Source organism: Pyrus communis, chromosome 2 (genome assembly GCF_963583255.1).
Source record: "Pyrus communis chromosome 2, drPyrComm1.1, whole genome shotgun sequence".
In the NCBI taxonomy this organism is placed as follows: Eukaryota; Viridiplantae; Streptophyta; class Magnoliopsida; order Rosales; family Rosaceae; genus Pyrus; species Pyrus communis.
This window is the reverse complement of record NC_084804.1, coordinates 6,856,431-6,876,922: the sequence shown is the minus strand read 5'-3', so window position 1 is coordinate 6,876,922 and position 20,492 is coordinate 6,856,431. Positions and strand designations below refer to the sequence as shown.

The window sequence follows — 20,492 nt, the reverse complement described above, 5'->3', positions numbered from 1 at the left end:
TGATCAAAGTCTGCATATATTCGGCCCTCGAATTGAGATCCTCGCCTTGCATCGAATGCAGCTGAGGGTTTTTGCTTTAGGTGACCACCTTTCCCTTCCATGGCTCGTCACTCAATTGAGGCAACAAAAGCCCCAAAGCCAAACCCGCCGACAAGGTGTTGTCGACATCACACAGCCAACGAATTCTTCAGCTTCCCCTGCTTTGAGTAGACCACCACCATTTTCTTCCACTTAACATCAGCCTCCTGCTCGAGCTCAGGATACTTGATATAGCGTAATATGTCATGCGGAAGCAGCACGGCATCGCCAGGATCAATCTCATTGGCTGCAGCCAGTTGCTCTCGTTTGTACTCCGCTCTATAACCCCACCAGTTGGCAGGTTCCCAGCCTTCTGGCACCATAGTTTTTCACAAGGGCGACAAGAACCTCCTTCCTCAGTCGGTCAATACAACAAACACTACCATCCCCTTCTCGGAGGCATGATTCTGGCGGGAAAGCCTTCCTTGCAATGTTTTCGAACAACATATGATGATCAACGATGGTAGGCAAAGAGGTAGCCGCTTGGGTAATCTCCAAGCAGTAATCATCATGATGGTCATGGTCATGGTCCTTGTGATGATGAAATTTTTCAATATCAGATTTGAAGCACTGGGCAAAAAATATTTGAAACGCAATCGTGCAAGAAGCACCTTGTTGGCCATGTGGATCGCCTTCCTCCTCGACAACAATTCGCTTGCCTTTGACTTGGCATCCTTTTCCTTGACCTTCACCATTCCGTTTGAATCCGCCTCATCCCTCGTCCTCCCAGTAAATTTCAAGTGAGCTTTGCCCCGTAGAACCTGCGAGAGAATGCAGGAAGGTCTAGGATATGTCCAAGGGAGCCGAAAATTGGCACGAGATTGTAGGCAAGGGTTTTGGGGTGGTTCTGGTGGAGCCAAACCGCTGCCGTGAAGAAAGCTTCGTCTTGGTTGCGTTTTCCACTGTGGTCGCGTCTATCTATGAAGTTGCAGATGAGTTTGAGGGTGCTTAGAGGATTGTGCGACCAGGCCGAGGGAAGCACTTGGTTCATCAGAGTTTAGTGGAATTCCACGGTCGACATGGTGTCTTGTCCCTTGGCGCAGTGGAAGTACAGATCAACGCAAGGGTTGTTGATGTTGTGGAAGCCTAATTGGGGTTGTTTGAATTTGAAAACCAAATCACATAATCAGTTTCTAGCTCGAACAAAAAAGGACAATTTTTACAGCGATAAAAAAGTCCGTAATAAAAGGATTTTTACCATCCATGAACCAGCCACTATCCGAAGATATGTATGCTTTCGTAACAATAAGGTTGAGATCAGTAAGTACTTCTGCAACTTCCAGAAATATTTCATGTCTGTTTGCTCTGTTATTAGGTACAATCCTAAGAGAAACAATATTGGATGAAGAGGTGTAAGTTTGAATAAGGGAGATGGTAAATAATTGAAGTGCTTTTGAGGTATTTAAGGTATGATTTATGCATATAGCTTGGTAGGTTCATTCTCCGCATGAGTTTCTTATACTCATCATCCATGTCATGCAAAAAGCTCATACTAACTTTTGCAGAAAGCCACCCAAAAAAATGAAAAATAAAATTAGACAAAAGGTTAGAGAGAACGAAAAAACTAATTGGAGAGATGAACAGAATCATTGTAACCAATCGGAAAAGGACTTGTAAATGTCACAAAAAAAAAAAAAAAAAACAAAAGAAAAAAGAGAGAGAGAGAGAGACATTTCAATTGGGATTACACGGATAATATAAGTAAAAATCCCATCTTTCTCAGAAAACTCTCTCATAACGTACAAATACCATTGTTTAGGAGTTAGTTGTAATTGCAAAATTTAATTGGAAGCTCTACATAGAAATGTATAACATATGAATATGAACATACCATTCTGAATATTGTGTGAAATCTACTACTCCAAGCATTCATATTTGTTCTCCAAAGTGCCTATTAACTGTAACAAACATTTTTGCAGGTGTATGTAAGAATGAACATTCAAGTAAAAAAAAGTATAGTGAAAAATCATTTGTAAATCGACACAAACACATGTGGAGGTAGAAAAAAGATTAGAATACCGTACACTTTGCATTGTTGCATGTTAAAAAGTGTAATTGCTGTAAAAAGCAGGAGTATATTAGTGACTTTGAATGTGTCTTCTCTGTTTCTTTGAAAAAATGCTTGATCCTTACTTATAAAATTTCTATTATGGCCATGAAAGGTTTTTTCAAAACAATTTGTTGATTGATCCAGTGTATTAACAACGTTTTTCCCTTTTTATCAGCCAAGCAAGAAATTTTTTGAACCAAGTTTATACTATTTGAAGCATCAGAATTCCTATCATCATCATTTTGAACAACATTTTGATTGGCAGAAGACATGCTAGTACTGCATTGGCATTCAGTGGATGAATTTTGACTAACAAACACATCACTATTGCATAAGACGTTGGTGACACAATTTTCTAAACAACTTATTCTACACACTCTTTTAAACTGATTGTTATCTTTAGCTAAGACTTTAGACTGAGTATGAACATAATATTTTTTCTACTCTACGTCATTATCTGTTTAAACATTTATAGATCTTTTTGACACAAAGGAAGCAAATTCTTACAATAATTTTAAAATGGATTACTGCAAACCGTATTGCAAGAGAAACAGATAGAAAAATAAAGTGTCAAGAAACATATAGCACAAATTTGAAATAAACATACATCACACATATAATAGCAACAAAAAACCAACACATTACAAATATTTGATAAGATAGCCAAAAATAAAATAAAAAAATAAATTTAAAAAGGAAAAAAAATCAAAACAAAATTATAATATGTATTAAAAGCCAAATTACAGTAATAAAAATATTAAAAATTTAAGGCTAGCATTTTAAAAGTTTAAACTGGTTACCTCAAAAATGCCAAACCTTGAAACCACAGCGCAAAATCAAGCCACGACTCATTACTGGATTGGAATATGTAATTCAATTTGATAACAATATTCACAATCAACTAAATAGAAAACATAACATGAATACAATTGAAAATAATTAGAAAATTTAATCTGGATTTAAAACTGTACATCATATACAAAAACGAAAGGACATGATGTATACAGGTTTTTTATGCCTTTGGTTCTCCCTGTTTGTATTGGTTGTGAAGAAACAGCAGTGCTGTTTTTTTTATTTTTTATTCCCATGTATAATAATTGCTAATTGCTAATTTCATATCCATGTATAATAATTAATCGTTACCGCAGCATAGGTAACAATTCCCATCTCTCTTTATTCCCTCCATAGCTGCTTTGTATCAATCTTTCTTATTATTTTCAATTTTATACTTTCGGTGTTGTGATCAAATATCTTGTTCAGGGTTTGGATTAAAAGGTCAAGTCTTGTTAATTGTTGAATATAATTGAAATTGAAGTTATAAACATGAATTCTGAATTGTGTGGAAGCATTCTGAAAATGTAATTTGGATTATAAGAGTATAGGTTCTAAATTGCAGAGAATTTATTAATTCTTCACAGAAAAACTAAGTTTCAAGTAGCCTATTTTGGCTCTTGGTTTCTATGTCCTCATGGATTCCTTTTCAGTCAATATTATATGGTTTAAAACTAGACATGTCCATGATCAAAACCCATCTGATTTCACTTAATTCCATTGACCGGCATTCAGTATCATGTAAGGAATTATAATGGTTTCGATTCTTCTGTACTTTTCCTTTTAAGTTTAGTGTTGTAGTACTAAGTTTTCTGGATGTCACATTGAGTCATGTGACCATCATATTCTCTCTCACAACTCACAATGACAAAATCGCGCAGGGCTTCGTTGATTTCTGTCAACACTGACCTTGACCAGCATCAGGTAGGCTATCAACCACCCCCTCTCCATCTTCTTTTTTCTTCTTCCGCTTCTCCCTGTGCATTCCAGTTTGACTATCTGTAAGTTTGTCAAAATTTATAATCATGGTTATTGATTGCTGGAATTTTGATCGTAGTGGTCCAGATTTACTTGCTCATGATCTTTTTATTGCTTTACTGTGAAAAGATGTGTTGATGCACAAAATCGGCGAGAACTTTGATACAACAGAAAGTGTCAAGTTTGTGACCTTCGCTAGGTTGCTCTGGTCATTAGTCTGGATAAGTATGTAAATGAATAAAGACAGGGAAACAAATAACACAAGATGTATCGTGGTTCACCTCAAGTTGAGGCTACGTCCACACTGGTGTTGATTCCGTTTCACTATGTAAATGTGTGGATTACAATGGACAAGCAAGGGAGCTCTCTGTGTGCTGCCCTTTGTGCTTCCCTTTGTTGTCTCCCTCCCTTAAGTGAGTGTGAGGGAGCCCTTTTATAGAATAAGGGTTTCCTCCCCTCTTACATGAATCATGGGCTAAGTAATGAAGTCCAAATACTGAGGCCCAATATATGGTACAACAAGATGGATAATTTACGGCAAAATATGCTTAATTAATGGAGATTTGCTAGGTTTTTAACACAATTAGGTTAATTGGATAATGGATAATGGAGATTTTCTCTAAAGGATTATAATTTATATAGAATTTATAAGTTTTATCTCTTTCGGGTTACTTTATGTTTCGAATTAGTTGGATTTAGCATTCTTCACAAGTTTTGATAATTGTTTAGTTTCTAAGTTTTGTTCCTTGCATGGTTGATTTTCTTTGATAATTGTTGAATTGCTTCTATATTTGCTTGGTACTTAGGATTTAAAGCATTTTGCCTTTTGAAAAGCAGCTGTAGGGAAAGTATGAGGTACCCTTTTCTTCTTTGTGGGTTTTTTTTTTTTTTTAAATTTCTAATTTTTATGCAAGACATGAAATATTGTGGGAATCAAATGTATGATTGTCACCAAATATATATATATATATATATATATATATATATATATATATATATATCTTTTGTGGAATATTATTGGTGATAATGGTAAGTCTATGCATTGGTAGTTATCCTTATTCTGTTCGAATTTCCCTCTAATTTTCTTTACTCTTATCTGCTATATGTTGTATGTGAAAATCTGAAATGATAGCAATTGTTAACCTGTGTTTTGGGTTGTGATTTCCATATTTTACTTCCATCTGACCTGAAAAAAGTATTCGGTCCTACTCCTAGGCTAACATTTATTGGTTTTATTTTTATTCCTTATAGAAATTCAAACATCATCCTGCAATCAAAACACCGCTGGAAGGTGGGACTGTTCCCTACACGTATGCTGTCAGTACTGAATGAAATGTTTATTGAAGAGTTAAGGTATGAGGCTTTAAGAACAGGGTTTCTCATAGCTCGAGTTCTCATTGTTGTCAATCATAGTGATTTCATGTAAGATGTAGTTAAAGCACACTACAAGCAGAAGTAGACAATCTGTTGCTTATTGAACTACCCTAGTTATCAGTTTTGACTCAAAAAAATATTTGGTGATGACATGCTGAATTGAATATTGGCTAAAATTATATTGCAATTTGCAGGCCGAAGCAGATATCGTTCAAAGAGCTCTAAGTCACCCTCTGAAATTAATTGCCAAAAGTGATGTTGTAAATGGAAGCATTGTCAGTGAGAAGGCTTTTTTTTTTCGTTTCACCTTATATACTATGCTCACTATCTGTTTAATATGTTTCATCGTATAAATTGAAGTCTCATTTCTCAGGTGCTTTCAAGTGACAATCCCAACTATGGATGCATGTTGCCACCGGAAACTATGAAAATTTAATAGTTGCTGGATCACTGATCCAACTAAAGTGGGTTTCTTTATCAAGTACAATAGAATATTTCAGAGATCCAATCGCTGGGAGTCTGGGACAGATTGAAGAAGGTGAAGATCACAGGGGTGGGATACGGCGGAGGGTGGTAGGGTTATGGGGAGTGGGCTCTGGTTGGTTTCGATTTGACTGAGGCCATGGTTTGATGGAATCGAGGTGATGGGGACTATTCATGAGGTCACAGCCAGAAGCTATAGGGCCTACGCGTGGGATTTAGGGGTTTCACGGGGAGGGTTACAGAGGGAGGGGGTGCACGCGTGAATTGTAGAGGGAGAGGCAGAGAGGGAGAAAGAGGGGGAGTAGGGTTGCTATATTCAAGTTCTTTTTTTTTTTTTTTTTTTTTTTACTTGAATTTGATATTTTTTTGTTTTTTTTTTTTTTTTTTTTTTTGTTTTTTGCGTCAGGTTGAGAATGGAGGTGGAGGTGAGAATTTTAATTTAATTCATGGTATATTGTTGTTGTTGTTGTTTTTTTTTTTTTTTTTACTTTATTTTTGTGGGATTGTGCTGTTTTTGGGGAAAACAATATTAAATTGAAATGAAGTTTAGATATTTTTGTAATTGGGATTTAGAGTAAGAGATGAAGAACTGAACGTGATTGCAAAATTAAAAGTTTAGAACTTTTTTGGTTTGGAAGCTAATTTTAAATTCAGTTAGCTGATTAATTAATAGAGAAATGTATAACGAATGTGTGATATGTTTTTGGATGCGTATGAGCAGACATGGGTACTGCTTCAGCGGCAGCAGCTGCTATATGATGGTAGATGAGGAATTCTGAGATGCCGAGTGCTCTTAGTGTCAGAGATGAAGACTTGATAATGATCGTATCCAATTCCGCCCTAAGGTATACTTGATAATGTTGTCCTTTATGTGCAATTCACTGTATGATGTTCGTGCCTTTAATGGGGCTGTCAATATATTTCAGTGCACCCACCAATTGGTTTTATCATCATACATCATTTGTGAGAAATGGGATGGTGAGTTTCTCAATACAGATTTAACTAGAAATTTGTACCCGCACGATGCTGCGGGATTTAAAATCATATGAAATATTTTATAGGTTCAATTTTCTCAATGTTTGAGTGAAAAACAGAGAATTATGAATGGCAAATGAGTAATAAGTCATTGAACCCAATCATCGAACTTTATTTAAATAGAACCAAATGAATAATAAGTCATTAAACCCTCACTTCACCATTCTAATTTTTTACATATCTGTCTCTGTATTTATGAGGATAGACATTCAACCCTCACTTCTTTCTTTTTTTGAGAGTTCTGCATACTAATTGGAGGAAACCAAGGAATTCGAAGCTTTTCCGTACCTCGGCTTATATTTTGAGGGAATTTAATGTGTTCTTGGAAATTGGTAAAAGTGAATGTGGAGGAATAGGGGAAGAGTCCATTGTTTGTCAAGCTCTTCTCTTTGAATTGCTGTAAAAGAAACTTTCACATCCACCATTCCACCATTCCCCCTATTCAAATTAAAAAAATTTAAATTAAAAATTTTAAGAAAAAACTCGACAGAAAATCACTAAATAGTTCAATAAATTTGGAATCTTTGTTATTTTCTTGAAGAATAAAAGGTGGAAACTTTACCTGAGGAACTGAAAGCCAAGCTGTGTTGAAAGCAAGGCAGATGGTGCTGCAAATGTTATGGAGGGACAGAATCAGAACCGATAGGATTGAATAAATCAGTCGGAAAACTCAAGATGTGATCAACCTGTTTGTTGCCGACCTGCATCCACACAAAAACCATGCAAAAAAATCGCTAATTAGATTCGACAGCATACCACAATGTCATGACACAACTGTAATCACGAAATTAGCCACCTGAAATCTGCCGGACAACTCACCAGGAAACCCAACTTTTTGGGTTTAAATTTTCTCCCAGTCCAAAACGGATTCATCTAAAACGCAAAGTCGAACGGGCTAATCCCTTCACTGGACTGTGATTTAATAAAGGTTCACAATCTCTCCAACAGTGCCTCATCATTGCTACTTGTTTCCAAGGTTCTGAACTGGAAAATCCCCAAATGGGCAAATCCAAATTTTATCATTAAAACCAAAATTATAGTAAAAAAATAATAATTATAACAGCTTGTCAAACATGAGTTTTTGAAATTCACCTGCCTTAACTTCTGCACACTTTACATACAGAGACCCTTATGTTTTCTTGGTGGTTTAACTCACGGGAGGCTGTCCATTCTGTTACAAAGATGCAGAACCAAAATATCTATTTTATCAATTTTCAAGAGCATGAATGGACATATTAAATTGTATGTAAAGAATGTATAGCAAAATATCAATATAGCAAAAGAAATCTCGACGCAACTCTACCACAACAATAAGAAATCTCAAATAGAAAAAATCTACCAACTATCATACGGATGATTTTTAAAATGAATAAATGACTACCCTATTATGGAGAGCTTATACCTTTCACTTGTTTACTGTTCTTGATGAGTTGCAAAACACAACCAAACAAAAGAAAGGTCATGCCTGATAAGAAGGTTTCATTTATAATTATTTCTATTTCTACATAAATACTAATAAATTAAGCTCCCAATGATCTACATAAACATTTGCAGGGCCCTCTTTTCCATCGACGGAAATGACTGAAACAGATTCGACCCATGTCTTAATGACATCAGTTATGAGTGGAACCACCTAAATCTAATCAAATTATAGGGCAGTGAGGCTGCTACTCTAGATCAATAAATTTACTATTTAAGTTGGGTTTTTTGGCTGCTTCACCAATTTGTGCTCATCTTTTTAACAAAAGGAACGAAGTTACTCCAATTTTTAGCCCTAAAGATCTTATCATTCATTCTGAAAAATGTAAATGATCTTACAGCTTTGGCCTGGGAATAGTAATAGTTAGTACGAGAAAATATGCCCACGCGTTGCTGCGGGACTTAAATGCACCCGCCTTAACTACATAAATAAGACATTTAACCTGAATAAATTAAGACACATGCACCATGCACTCGTCTCTTAATTATAAGAAAACTTGTTTGCAATACTGAGAAAAAGCTTATTATTGTTGATAAAAATACACACGACACCAATGGATCATGCCATAAAAATTACACCATGAAAAATCCAGAGACCAAAATCCCCGCCAGCAGAATTTATTCACATCAAATTTAAATTCTAACACCATACGATCAAATGTTAATCAAACACACAATCTCAAAAAGCCGAAACCATGTTAAGCAAAAGAAACGGAAGTCTTCTCAAAAAAAAAAAAAAAAAGAAACAGAAGGAAAAGAGTCATTGATAAGAATATGAAAAGTGGCAGCACTGATATCATGCACAGATAGGACAATGAAATATCGGCACCAGCAGCAACATATAGAACCAAGAAGGAAAAGAATTGATAAAATAAATAAATAAGAAATAGGATAGAGGCACAAACCAATGACATGAGCTCAGTTTTTTCACCATGAATTTTGCATGGCCTAAAATCAAGAAAAATATGTGTTTACCAGGATTTTGAAGTGGATGCCCGCAGTCCGAATGACATCGATCATCCCTCTTTTGATGGTCCAGAACTGACTCGGGACACTCATACGAAATCCAAAAAGGCAGCATTATCTGGAAAGAACATGCGAAGCCGTCAACAACAACGAAGTAAATATACAGTTCCATAGATGCAAACAAAATAACACTTATGGCATGATATTTGATTAAGATCAGTCTCTACCAATTTGATGGCAAAAACACACCTCTCCCATACGGGAATGAACATAACCATTTAACAAAAAAAAGACGAAAACCCATGCAGGAATGAACCTAACCACACTGCATGCACTCACATAGACTGCATACACATACACTCACACGCACTGAAGAATGAACGCATTATATTCAGTTAGCACCATTCAACTTTAAAAGCAGTGAGACCTTCCAAAGGCACATCCTAACTGGCCTTGGTTCAAATAACCAAATTGAGAACAACAGTTCAATTTTAGAAAAGCTGTACATAGGGAAAACAAAAAAAAAAAAAAAAAAAAGAGACAAAACAATCCTATAACCACAACTGAAAAACAAAATCAAAATGAACAGAATAAAATATCAGCGGAGCATGAACACTAACTAACATCCTTTGGAAACATGTGCTGGTTACGTATAATATATATGCGCATAAATTAAGAAAATGGCTTGAGTCCAATTCTTGGGTCCGCTTCTATTTTCTTCATGGTTTCAGTAATGGTATGCTTGGGTCCAATTCTTGTTGTCTTCTATTTCTCATCCTAAATTAAGTTAACAGTTCAACATTATTCGTTATAAGCTAAACAAGTAGGATTAGTTATTTTAGTAAATCTATTTCTTGTAAACTTGCCTGTTCCTCGAACCTGGCAAATCGAGATCATTTGACATGGCTATCAATTGGAATGCATTCATAAAACTCAAGGATTTGGGAATTATTGTCTCCACCACATTTTCCTATAATGAAAATAGAAATTTTAACAAAAATCAGATATTTGGATCGAAGGTAAGAATCTAGCATTTTCTCCGTATCACAATCATGCAGAGCTTTTACCTCAATTGAATCAAATCCAACACTAACCCATCACAGCTCGATGATCACTCAGAACACTGAACGCAAAAATCAACAAAATTTCACCATTTTAAATTATAATTCGTTTCATATTCTTTAATCCATTGAAAAAGCAAAAAATTAAAATTAAATTAAAAGTGAACCTGGTGTTTGTGGGTGCCGCCGCCGATGAGGAGGTTGAAGGGATTGATTTTAGCTTTTTCGTTGAAAAGCTGGCTTTCCTGTTTTCCTTGCGAATCGGATTCTATTATGTGTAGCTCTTCTTCTTTTTGTTCCTTCAAAACTTTGTTCAGCATTCGCCTGAGGAGAGGGGAAATGGTTCAGAGCGAGGTATCTCCATTGCTGCGACCTTGTCCATTGAACTTTCTGCAGTTGCTTTTAAGCTTCGCTCCCTCCCTTCCTCCCTCCCTCTGCAAGTCGCATGCCTTCCCCTCACCAAACCCTTCTCTCTCTCCCTCCCCCTCCATCATTCCCTCTCTCTCCTCCTCTCTCCATCCCTCCTCTCTGCAAGTCGCATGTCTTCCCCTCACCAAACCCCTATCTCTCCATCTCCATCCCTCCTTCCCTCTCTCTCCTCCTCTCTCCCTCCCTCCTCTCTGCAAGTCTCATGCATTCCCCTCACCAAACCCCTCTCTCTATCCCTCTCCCTCCTTCCCTCTCTCTCCTCCTCTCTGTAAGCATCATGCCTTCCCACCAAATCCCACACCGAGCCATCGATCCCACCGAATGCAACCCTAACTGACAACAATGCCCACCTAACTTTTACCCCCAACCGCGTGATGTTAACCCCAGACGAGCATTCCCGTCATTCGAACTGATGATGGCATCTTCGTAAAAAGCTAAAAGCATCTAAGTGGCAATCTTGTAAATAAACTGAAATGTGGTCCAAAACACTGTTCATATGAATAGTGCGATTTCCCCTCCTACTTTAGACTAAAGTAATTTTTATGCGAATAATGTTTGTAAAAAGTCTTTTTATTTAGTTCATTGCAGATTCTTTATTTTTTTATTTAGTTCACCATTCATGCTTTTAAAGATAAGAAGTGCAAGGCTCTCTCAGATGTTAGTTTTGGGTGGCAATTGAAAGATACGAGGATAAACAAAAATACCTACCAATTGAAAGGATAAATTCAATTGAAAATATTTGGTTCATCAATTGTTATAGTTTGAGCTTTCTATATTAAATGTCCTATTGTCAAGAAGAGTGATTCATATAATTGCGTTTTATTAAATTTTTCATGATTTTATACCGTTTTTCCGTTTAAATTTGTGGATTCTGAAACACTTTTATGAGTGTTAAAATAATATTGTATGTCTAAAATTTGTTTGGAATTTGGCGGTTTCTTCAATTTCATCACCACCCATTCTCACAACTTCATCTAAAGTGTTTTGCATGTATAAGATTCGTGTTCATGGAGGTCATTTCAAACAGATTTCAAGCTGAGCTCCAGAAATTTGATTCAAATTGATGGATTTGGGTAAGAAACTAAGAAACCATAATCTTTTCTTTCAGTTTTAAGAACTGAATTTGATGGTTAAGTTTTGTTTCAAGATTATATTCCTTTATCCTAAATACTGAGTTTTATGAGATTACATTTGGCAAGTCTGAAAACGAATTAGAAATACTGAGTTTTATGAGATCTGTTTGGCAAGATTATCTTCCTTTCTCCTAAATAATGAGTTTTATGAGATTTATTTGACAAGTTTGAAAGCGGATTGCGTATGTTTATGACACACCCCGGTCGAGACCAGGACGTGATGGCCGTCACGTGGAAATGACGTAGCCATGTGCACAGTGCGGAAGCTAATAAAATAATAATGAAAAATAGTAATACGAATAAATAAAAACTGATTTTACAATAAGTAATAATAATAAGTGCGACACCTAGTTCAGAGCAAGCCTAAAGCGGTCCAAATGGAAAAGATACGACAACAATACACCCGAAGGTGGCCCTACGCTGGTGAGGGTCTGTCAGAAATGCCGGGAAGCCCTCTGGGAAACCACCGAACCTGCTACTCAACTAGAACCTGGAGGGGCGCAAAACAAAAGCGTGAGTGGGCAAAAATAAAGCTTTTCGAAAACCATTTAACAAATACGTTCTAACCCCTCGCCGTAAAACCTGTATACTTCCCAGAAAGTAGATATACGTATAATATATACCAATCATGCTCAAGAATATGCCATGCCAAAACCTCATAATGAAATGCAAGTGCTCAGGTATAATTCATATCAATAACATATAATCTGGCAGCCGGAGTCACCTAACGTGACCTGTACGGCTGCATCTAGAGCTCAAATCTCAATCTCACTATCTGAACCTGCACACGAGTTGGAACCACCTAAAGTGGTCTGTACGACAGGCCTGGGTGTAATACATATATACGCTCTAGTGCTACGATCACGTGAAGGCTGGGCGAATAATCGAGGGTCACCTACGAGTCGGAACCACCTATAGTGGTCTGTACGACAGGACTGTGCACCTAACTTGGATCCAAGCTGAGCGTGTGGTACGGGAGGTGAACATCACGTGAAGGACTGTGCCCTACTCTGGGCGGGAGCACTAACACCGGGGGTGCAGGTTATGAGCTCTCTAAGCATCTCGAATCACTACTGACAGTAAACATGCATAACACCTACCTGGCACTTACCTGTGCGTCCTCAGCACCAATACATGCGCATATATAAATGCAATAACCATGCATAACCAACGGCAATATAATATATGGCATATAGCGAATAACAATTTAAATCATTTTCTGGGAAAATATAAGTATATAGGTATATATGGAAAACCAAAAGCCCACTCACTGGTATGTGGAAGGGTCGTATCCCCCCTGCCTCAAGTGACCACGCTCGTCCTCGGGATAGGTATCACCTATATGCGAAACAACTACAAAAACGTCAATTTTAAAGCATATAACCAACCTTTAGAAATAACTTCTCATACAATGCTCAAATGGGGTATATGAATATACCAACGTGACCTACTCAACCTCAGGAACATCCCCATATTTTTAAAATAATTTTTCACCGTCGCACGCGCCCCCACGCGCCGGCCAAGGCACGGCCACGCGCAGGCACGTGCCTGGCATGCTGACTGACGCCGTTAGGAATATTCTGTCAGTTTTGACAGATTTCGTTGACGGCGTTAGGAATATTCCGTCAGACTTGACGGAATATTCCGTCTCCTTCTCCAGCGAGCCTCCGGCGCTGGAAAATCGGGAAATTTTCAAACTTCGATATCTCCTTCGTTTTTCACCCAAATTTCACAAAATTGGTACCAAAATGAAGCTTAGAACTAGAGGAACACATTCATACCACTTTCAAGTGCTAAAAACCACAAAATCTCACCTGCAAATTCACCCAAAATCCGCCCAACCTCGAAACTCGCGATCCCGACGTCCAAAACCTTCAAACGAACCACCCCGAGCCTCCTAGGGACCTCACCAAGCTACCTACAAGCTTGAAATTTCCTAAAACGTGAGAAATCACGTGTGCATGAACAGTACTCGAAATCGGACATCGTGGATTCGACGTGAAAACGAAGGTGTTCTTACCTGAAAATGGTATGGTTGGACTCCTACAAGCCTCACGAGCTCGAATATGGTCTTGGTTTCCTCGATATGTGGAGGTTTGATGGGTTTTGGGTGTGGTCCGTACAAAGGATAGAGAATGGGAAGGGAAATGGGGCTCGGGACAGATGCAGGAAACATGAGGAAAGGTTAGGGGTGTGTGGGAAAGTGTGTGTGGCTCAAAGCATGCCAACAACACAAAAACAACCAATAAACGTAAAGAAATCGAACTAGGGGCAAAATCGTCATTTCACGCGTACGTTTTTAAATTTCTCGGGACGGGCTGTCACAACCTACCCACCTTACAAGAATTTCGTCCCGAAATTCAAAACAACCAAATTACAACCCCTAGTGATCAAAGAACAACCGAGGATACAAATCCTTCATCCGATCTTCTGTCTCCCACGTAGCTTCCTCGACTGAATGATTCCTCCACAAAACTTTTACTAAGTTCATCGTCTTGTTCCTCAGAACCTTTTCTTTCCAATCTAATATCGTCACTGGCTCCTCATCATAAGTCAAATCTGGATTAATTTCCAAGGGTTGATGAGGTATCACATGAGACGGATCAGCAACATAATGTCGAATCATAGACACGTGGAACACGTTATGCACTCTAGCCAACTCCGGAGGCAACTCCAACCTGTAAGCTACCTCACCAACTCGCTCGGTGACCATGTATGGTCCAATGTACCTGGGACTCAACTTACCCTTCTTTCCGAACCGCACAACTCCTCTCCACGGGGAAAGCTTCAGAAATACCCAATCTCCAACCTCATACACTCTATCCGTAGCATGCCGATCTGCTAAACTCTTCTGCATGTCCTGGGCTGCCTTCAGGTTAGACTTAATCACTTGAACATTCTGAGTAGTCTCCTCAACAATCTCTGGACCCACTAAAACTCTCTCTCTGACCTCTGACCAACACAACGGCGTGCGACAAGATCTACCATACAATGCCTCAAATGGCGCCATGCCGATACTCGAATGAAAACTATTATTGTAGGCAAATTCCATTAAATCCAACCGCTGGTGCCAAGCATCACCAAACTGTAGCACCGAAACTCGCAACATATCCTCCAAAGTCTGAATAGTTCTCTCTGACTGTCCGTCCGTCTGAGGATGATACGCGATACTATAAAGTAGTCTCGTACCCAAAGCTTCCTGAAAAGCCACCCAAAACTTGGATGTAAATCGTGGATCACGATCCGAGACAATACTCACAGGAACACCATGGTATTTCACAATCTTCGAGATAAACAATTCCGCTAATCGGCCTAAAGAATACTTCTCCCTCACAAAAATAAAATGTGCTGACTTAGTAAGCCGATCAACGATCACCCAAATGCCATCAAAGCCATTATGTGTACGCGGAAGCTTGTACATGAAATCCATAGTGATATTTTCCCATTTCCACTCTGGAACGGGAAGCGGCTGCAATAACCCAAACGGCTTCTTCATTTCCGCCTTAACTTGCTGACAAACAACACACCTACTCACATACTCAGTTATCTCCCTCTTCATACGCGGCCAAAAATAAAATGGTCGAATGGTATGATACATTTTAGTAGCTCCTGGATGCATGGCGTAAGCCGAGATATGTGCTTCATCTAGAATCTCCTTCTTCAAATCCAAATTATTAGGCACAAACATTATACCCTCTTGCATTAACATGCCATCCGATTCACGAACTCTGAGGTCTCTCCTCCTTCCTTGCTCTCGAGCTTGAATTAGTTCTTGAGTCTCCCGATCAGCTACTTGAGCTTCAAGCACACGATCAACCAAAATTGGCCTAACTTGAAAATTAGCAAGTAAAGCCACATCTCGATCTTCTGCTTCCAACCTCACTCCCGTAGAACGTAAATCTGCCAGAAGAGGAATATGACTCGCATACAACGCATTAATGCGGCCCTGAGACTTTCTGCTAAGTGCATCAGCAACTACATTTGCACGACCAGGATGATAATCAATCGTGCAATCATAATCACTGAGCAACTCCAACCACCTCTGTTGACAAAGATTAAGATCTTTCTGCGTAAAAAGATATTGAAGACTCTTGTGATCTGTAAAGATCCTACATTTTTCTCTGTAAAGATAATGTCTTCATATCTTCAACGCAAAAATGATAGCTGCCAACTCCAAATCATGCGTAGGGTAATTCAACTCATGAGGTTTCAACTGTCGTGAAGCATAAGCAATTACCCTACCATGCTGCATCAACACACATCCCAGACCATTTAAAAAAGCATCACTATAAACCTCGAAATCACCATTATCGTCCGGAAGTGCCAAAACAGGTGCATGAGTGAGACAATACTTCAACTGCTGGAAACTCTGCTCACACTTATCATCCCACTCGAATTTAACGTCTTTCCTCGTTAATCTCGTCAATGGTAAAGTAATCACAGAAAAATCCTTAACAAACCGCCGATAATACCCTGCCAAACCAAGGAAACTCCTCACCTCTATGACGGTTCGCGGTTGCTCCCAATTCTCCACTGCTGCAACCTTCTGAGGGTCCACCAAAACACCCTGAGCCGAAATAATGTGCCCCAAAAACGCAACTTAGTCTAACCAAAACTGGCACTTGCTAAACTTAGCATACAATTGGTGTTCCCTCAATCTTTTCAACACCAGAGTAAGATGTCGAACATGCTCCGCCTTCGATTTAGAATACATCAGAATGTCGTCGATGAAAACAATAACAAACCTATCCAAATAGGGCTGGAACACCCGATTCATCAAATCCATAAATGCAGCTGGTGCATTCGTCAACCCAAATGGCATAACCAGGAACTCGTAATGACCATAACGAGTCCTGAATGCTGTCTTAGGAACGTCATCCATACTAATCTTCAGCTGATAATACCCAGACCTCAAGTCAATCTTGGAGAATACACAAGCACCTCGAAGTTGGTCAAACAAGTCATCAATACGTGGCAACGGATAACGGTTTTTAATCGTCACCCGATTCAATTGCCTGTAATCAATACATAGCCTCAAGGTTCCGTCTTTCTTCCTCACAAACAATACTAGAGCACCCCAAGGTGAAGTACTAGGCTGAATGAAACCCTTATCCACTAATTCCTGCAATTGAACTTTCAATTCCCTTAACTCAGCGGGAGCCATACGATAAGGAGTCAAGGAAATAGGATTAGTACCTGGAAGCAACTCGATAGTAAACTCCATGTCTCGGTCTGGTGGTAAACCAGGTAAATCCTCGGGGAAAACATCGGGAAAGTGCCTGACTACTCTCACATCCTCAACTCTACTAGGAGCGGCTTCATCCAACACCACATGAGCTAGGTACCCCTGGCAACCTTTAGACAACAACCTTTTCGCTCGCAAAGCTAAAATAACGTCATGTCTCACCCCACTCTGCTCGCCCACAAAAGTAACCACAGGTAGTCCAGGACGATGAAACATAACTATTTTCCCGTAACAATCAATATTGGCACGATTGAAATGCAACCAATCTGTGCCCAGAATCACATCAAAGTCAACAATATCTAACAGGATAAGATCAGCTGGCATAACCACATTCTCTACTATCACTGGACATCCTAGGTACACACAATCTACTATACATCTCTCCCCTCTAGGCATAGCGAACTCTAAATCATACCCTAGAGATGTGGGGCGAGGTTGCGTCACTTGAGCAAATGTATGAGAAATCACAGAATGTGTAGCACCACAATCAATTAATACTCTAGCAAAATAACCAAGGATATTTAACGTACCCATAATCAAATCCGGATTGTTCTGAGCATCATGCAGAGAAATATTATGAATACGCCCCTGGGTCTGCAGTCGTCCACCTCGACCTCTGCTCGCCTGGCCACCACGACTCTGAGTGCCATGCCCCTAACTAGGCTGACCAGACTGCCTCGAAGACCCCGCACTACTCGTAGCAATCTCTCCCTACTGGAACTGCCTCCCTGAAACCACTGAGAACCACCTACTGATGCTGGAGGATACGGCATATAGCCACCAGGATACGGAGGATAACCACCATGTGAATACGGGTCCTGGGGATACTGATACTGTCCCGAGGCATAAGGAATAACATCACCCTAATAGTGATAGGCACCACCTCGACCTGCCTATCCATAACTACCTGGACCCTGAATCTGCTGAATTGGCGCAGGTGGCGGCAAGAAAACCTGCTGCGGTTTTTGCTGCTGACTCTGGGGACAATTTGCAGCCCGATGTCCCATCTACCCACACGTAAAACAACCACTGTTGCCACGCCTACACTCACCAAAATGTCGGTTATTACACCTACGGCAAACTGAGGCCCTGCCTCGACCATCATCACCTTGTCTCTGGCCTCTAGCACTACCAGCAAACCTACCTCCTCGTCCCTGACCAGTGGCACTAAAACCACCGCTAGAAGAGCTAGAACTAGTGCCACCCCTCTTAAAGTTCTGCATCCTACGAGGTCCGAGCGACGCCTGACCTTTACCCTTATCATCTTTCTTCTGATTGCCCTCCTTCTCTTCCTCCTCACTCTCACTCGGCATGTTCTCTGAATCCTCAATCCTCAACAATATCTCATAGAAATCCTGGTAGGTATCACAGTGGGTAGTGGTCGCCATCGAACGCCACTTCTTCTTAGTACCTAGGCGAAAACGATGAAGCATCTCCGCCGGATTACCCGCAACATCTGAATGGTAGCGAGACAGATCAGTGAACCTCCGATAGTACTCATTCGCCGACAACTTCCCCTGTCTCAACTCAGTAAACTCCTGCTTCTTACGATCAATATACTCAGGAGGCACAAACCTTCTCCTGAACAACTCCTGGAAAACATCCTAATCAGTCCTCTCAGCTGGAGTCAAACGACGAGATTTCTGCTCCCACCAAGCTGCAGACTCCTTACCCAGAAACCATGATGTCGTCTCAACCCACCTCTCGACAGGAAGGTTCCCTTGGTTGTGCAACACACGAAAAGTCTTCTCAATATGCTCTAACCATCTCTCTGCACCCTCGTGACCCTCACTACCTTCGAACTTATCCAATTTCAAATTGTACATAGTCTTCAGGGGAGTCCTCTGGGGAGGGCGGATCACCGACTGAATGGCTATAGCAATAAGTTCCCCCAGCTGAGCAACATCGGGGAAGCTAGGCTCAGTAGAGCGACGTGGTTCCCGACGAGGCGGCATAATTCTGACAGAAGACACCAAAACCATTAAAATACTCACAAAAACATAGGACTGCCAAACCTAAGCTCTGATACCAAACTGACACACCCCGGTCGAGACCAGGACGTGCTGGCCGTCACGTGGAAGTGACGTAGCCATGTGCACAGTGCGGAAGCTAATAAAATAATAATGAAAAATAGTAATACGAATAAATAAAAACTGATTTTACAATAAGTAATAATAATAAGTGCGACACCTAGTTCAGAGCAAGCCTAAAGCGGTCCAAATGGAAAAGATACGACAACAATACACCCGAAGGTGGCCCTACGCTGGTGAGGGTCTGTCAGAAATGCCGGGAAGCCCTCTGGGAAACCACCGAACCTGCTACTCAACTAGAACCTGGAGGGGCGCAAAACAAAAGCGTGAGTGGGCAAAAATAAAGCTTTTCAAAAACCATTTAACAAATACGTTCTAACCCCTCGCCGTAAAACCTGTATACTTCCCAGAAAGTAGATATACGTATAATATATACCAATCATGCTCAAGAATATGCCATGCCAAAACCTCATAATGAAATGCAAGTGCTCAGGTATAATTCATATCAATAACATATAATCTGGCAGCCGGAGTCACCTAACGTGACCTGTACGGCTGCATCTAGAGCTCAAATCTCAATCTCACTATCTGAACCTGCACACGAGTCGGATCCACCTAAAGTGGTCTGTACGACAGGCCTGGGTGTAATACATATATACGCTCTAGTGCTACGATCACGTGAAGGCTGGGCGAATAATCGCGGGTCACCTACGAGTCGGAACCACCTATAGTGGTCTGTACGACAGGACTGTGCACCTAACTTGGATCCAAGCTGAGCGTGTGGTGCGGGAAGTGAACATCACGTGAAGGACTGTGCCCTACTCTGAGCGGGAGCACTAACACCGGGGGTGCAGGTTATGAGCTCTCTAAGCATCTCGAATCACTACTGACAGTAAACATGCATAACACCTACCTGGCACTTACCTGTGCGTCCTCAGCACCAATACATGCGCATATATAAATGCAATAACCATGCATAACCAACGGCAATATAATATATGGCATATAGCGAATAACAATTTAAATCATTTTCTGGGAAAATATAAGTATATAGGTATATACGGAAAAACAAAAGCTCACTCACTGGTATGTGGAAGGGTCGTAGCCCCCCTACCTCGAGTGACCATGCTCGTCCTCGGGATAGGTATCACCTATATGCGAAACAACTTCAAAAACGTCAATTTTAAAGCATATAACCAACCTTTAGAAATAACTTCTCATACAATGCTCAAATGGGGTATATGAATATACCAACGTGACCTACTCAACCTCAGGAACATCCCCATATTTTTAAAATAATTTTTCACCGTCGCACGCACC

General features: G+C 39.8%; 1 protein-coding gene across 1 annotated transcript; it reads right to left on the bottom strand.

Moving 5' to 3' along the window:
• Positions 1-167: 167 nt before the first annotated feature.
• LOC137724648 (uncharacterized) lies at positions 168-17,538 on the bottom strand. Its single transcript, XM_068463392.1, has 11 exons — positions 16,567-17,538; positions 16,135-16,464; positions 15,494-15,963; positions 15,087-15,096; positions 14,407-14,766; positions 4,058-4,154; positions 3,869-3,958; positions 1,277-1,401; positions 690-839; positions 462-648; positions 168-391 (listed from the first exon to the last, which is right to left on the bottom strand). Exons 1-11 carry the CDS (start codon positions 17,536-17,538, stop codon positions 168-170), a joined length of 3,015 nt encoding a protein of 1,004 aa, XP_068319493.1.
• Between the last annotated feature and the right edge of the window lie 2,954 nt (positions 17,539-20,492).

Bases quoted from the DNA above. Each gene is read 5' to 3' on its own strand.
- LOC137724648 (XM_068463392.1), bottom strand. From the start codon at position 17,538: ATGCCTAGAGGGGAGAGATGTATAGTAGATTGTGTGTACCTAGGATGT. The intron at 840-1,276 runs GTAAAAATCCTT...ATTCTCTCGCAG, and splicing joins TAGTGGCTGGTTCATGGATG to GTTCTACGGGGCAAAGCTCA. The intron at 649-689 runs GTGCTTCTTGCA...TTTTTTGCCCAG, and splicing joins CGATCCACATGGCCAACAAG to TGCTTCAAATCTGATATTGA.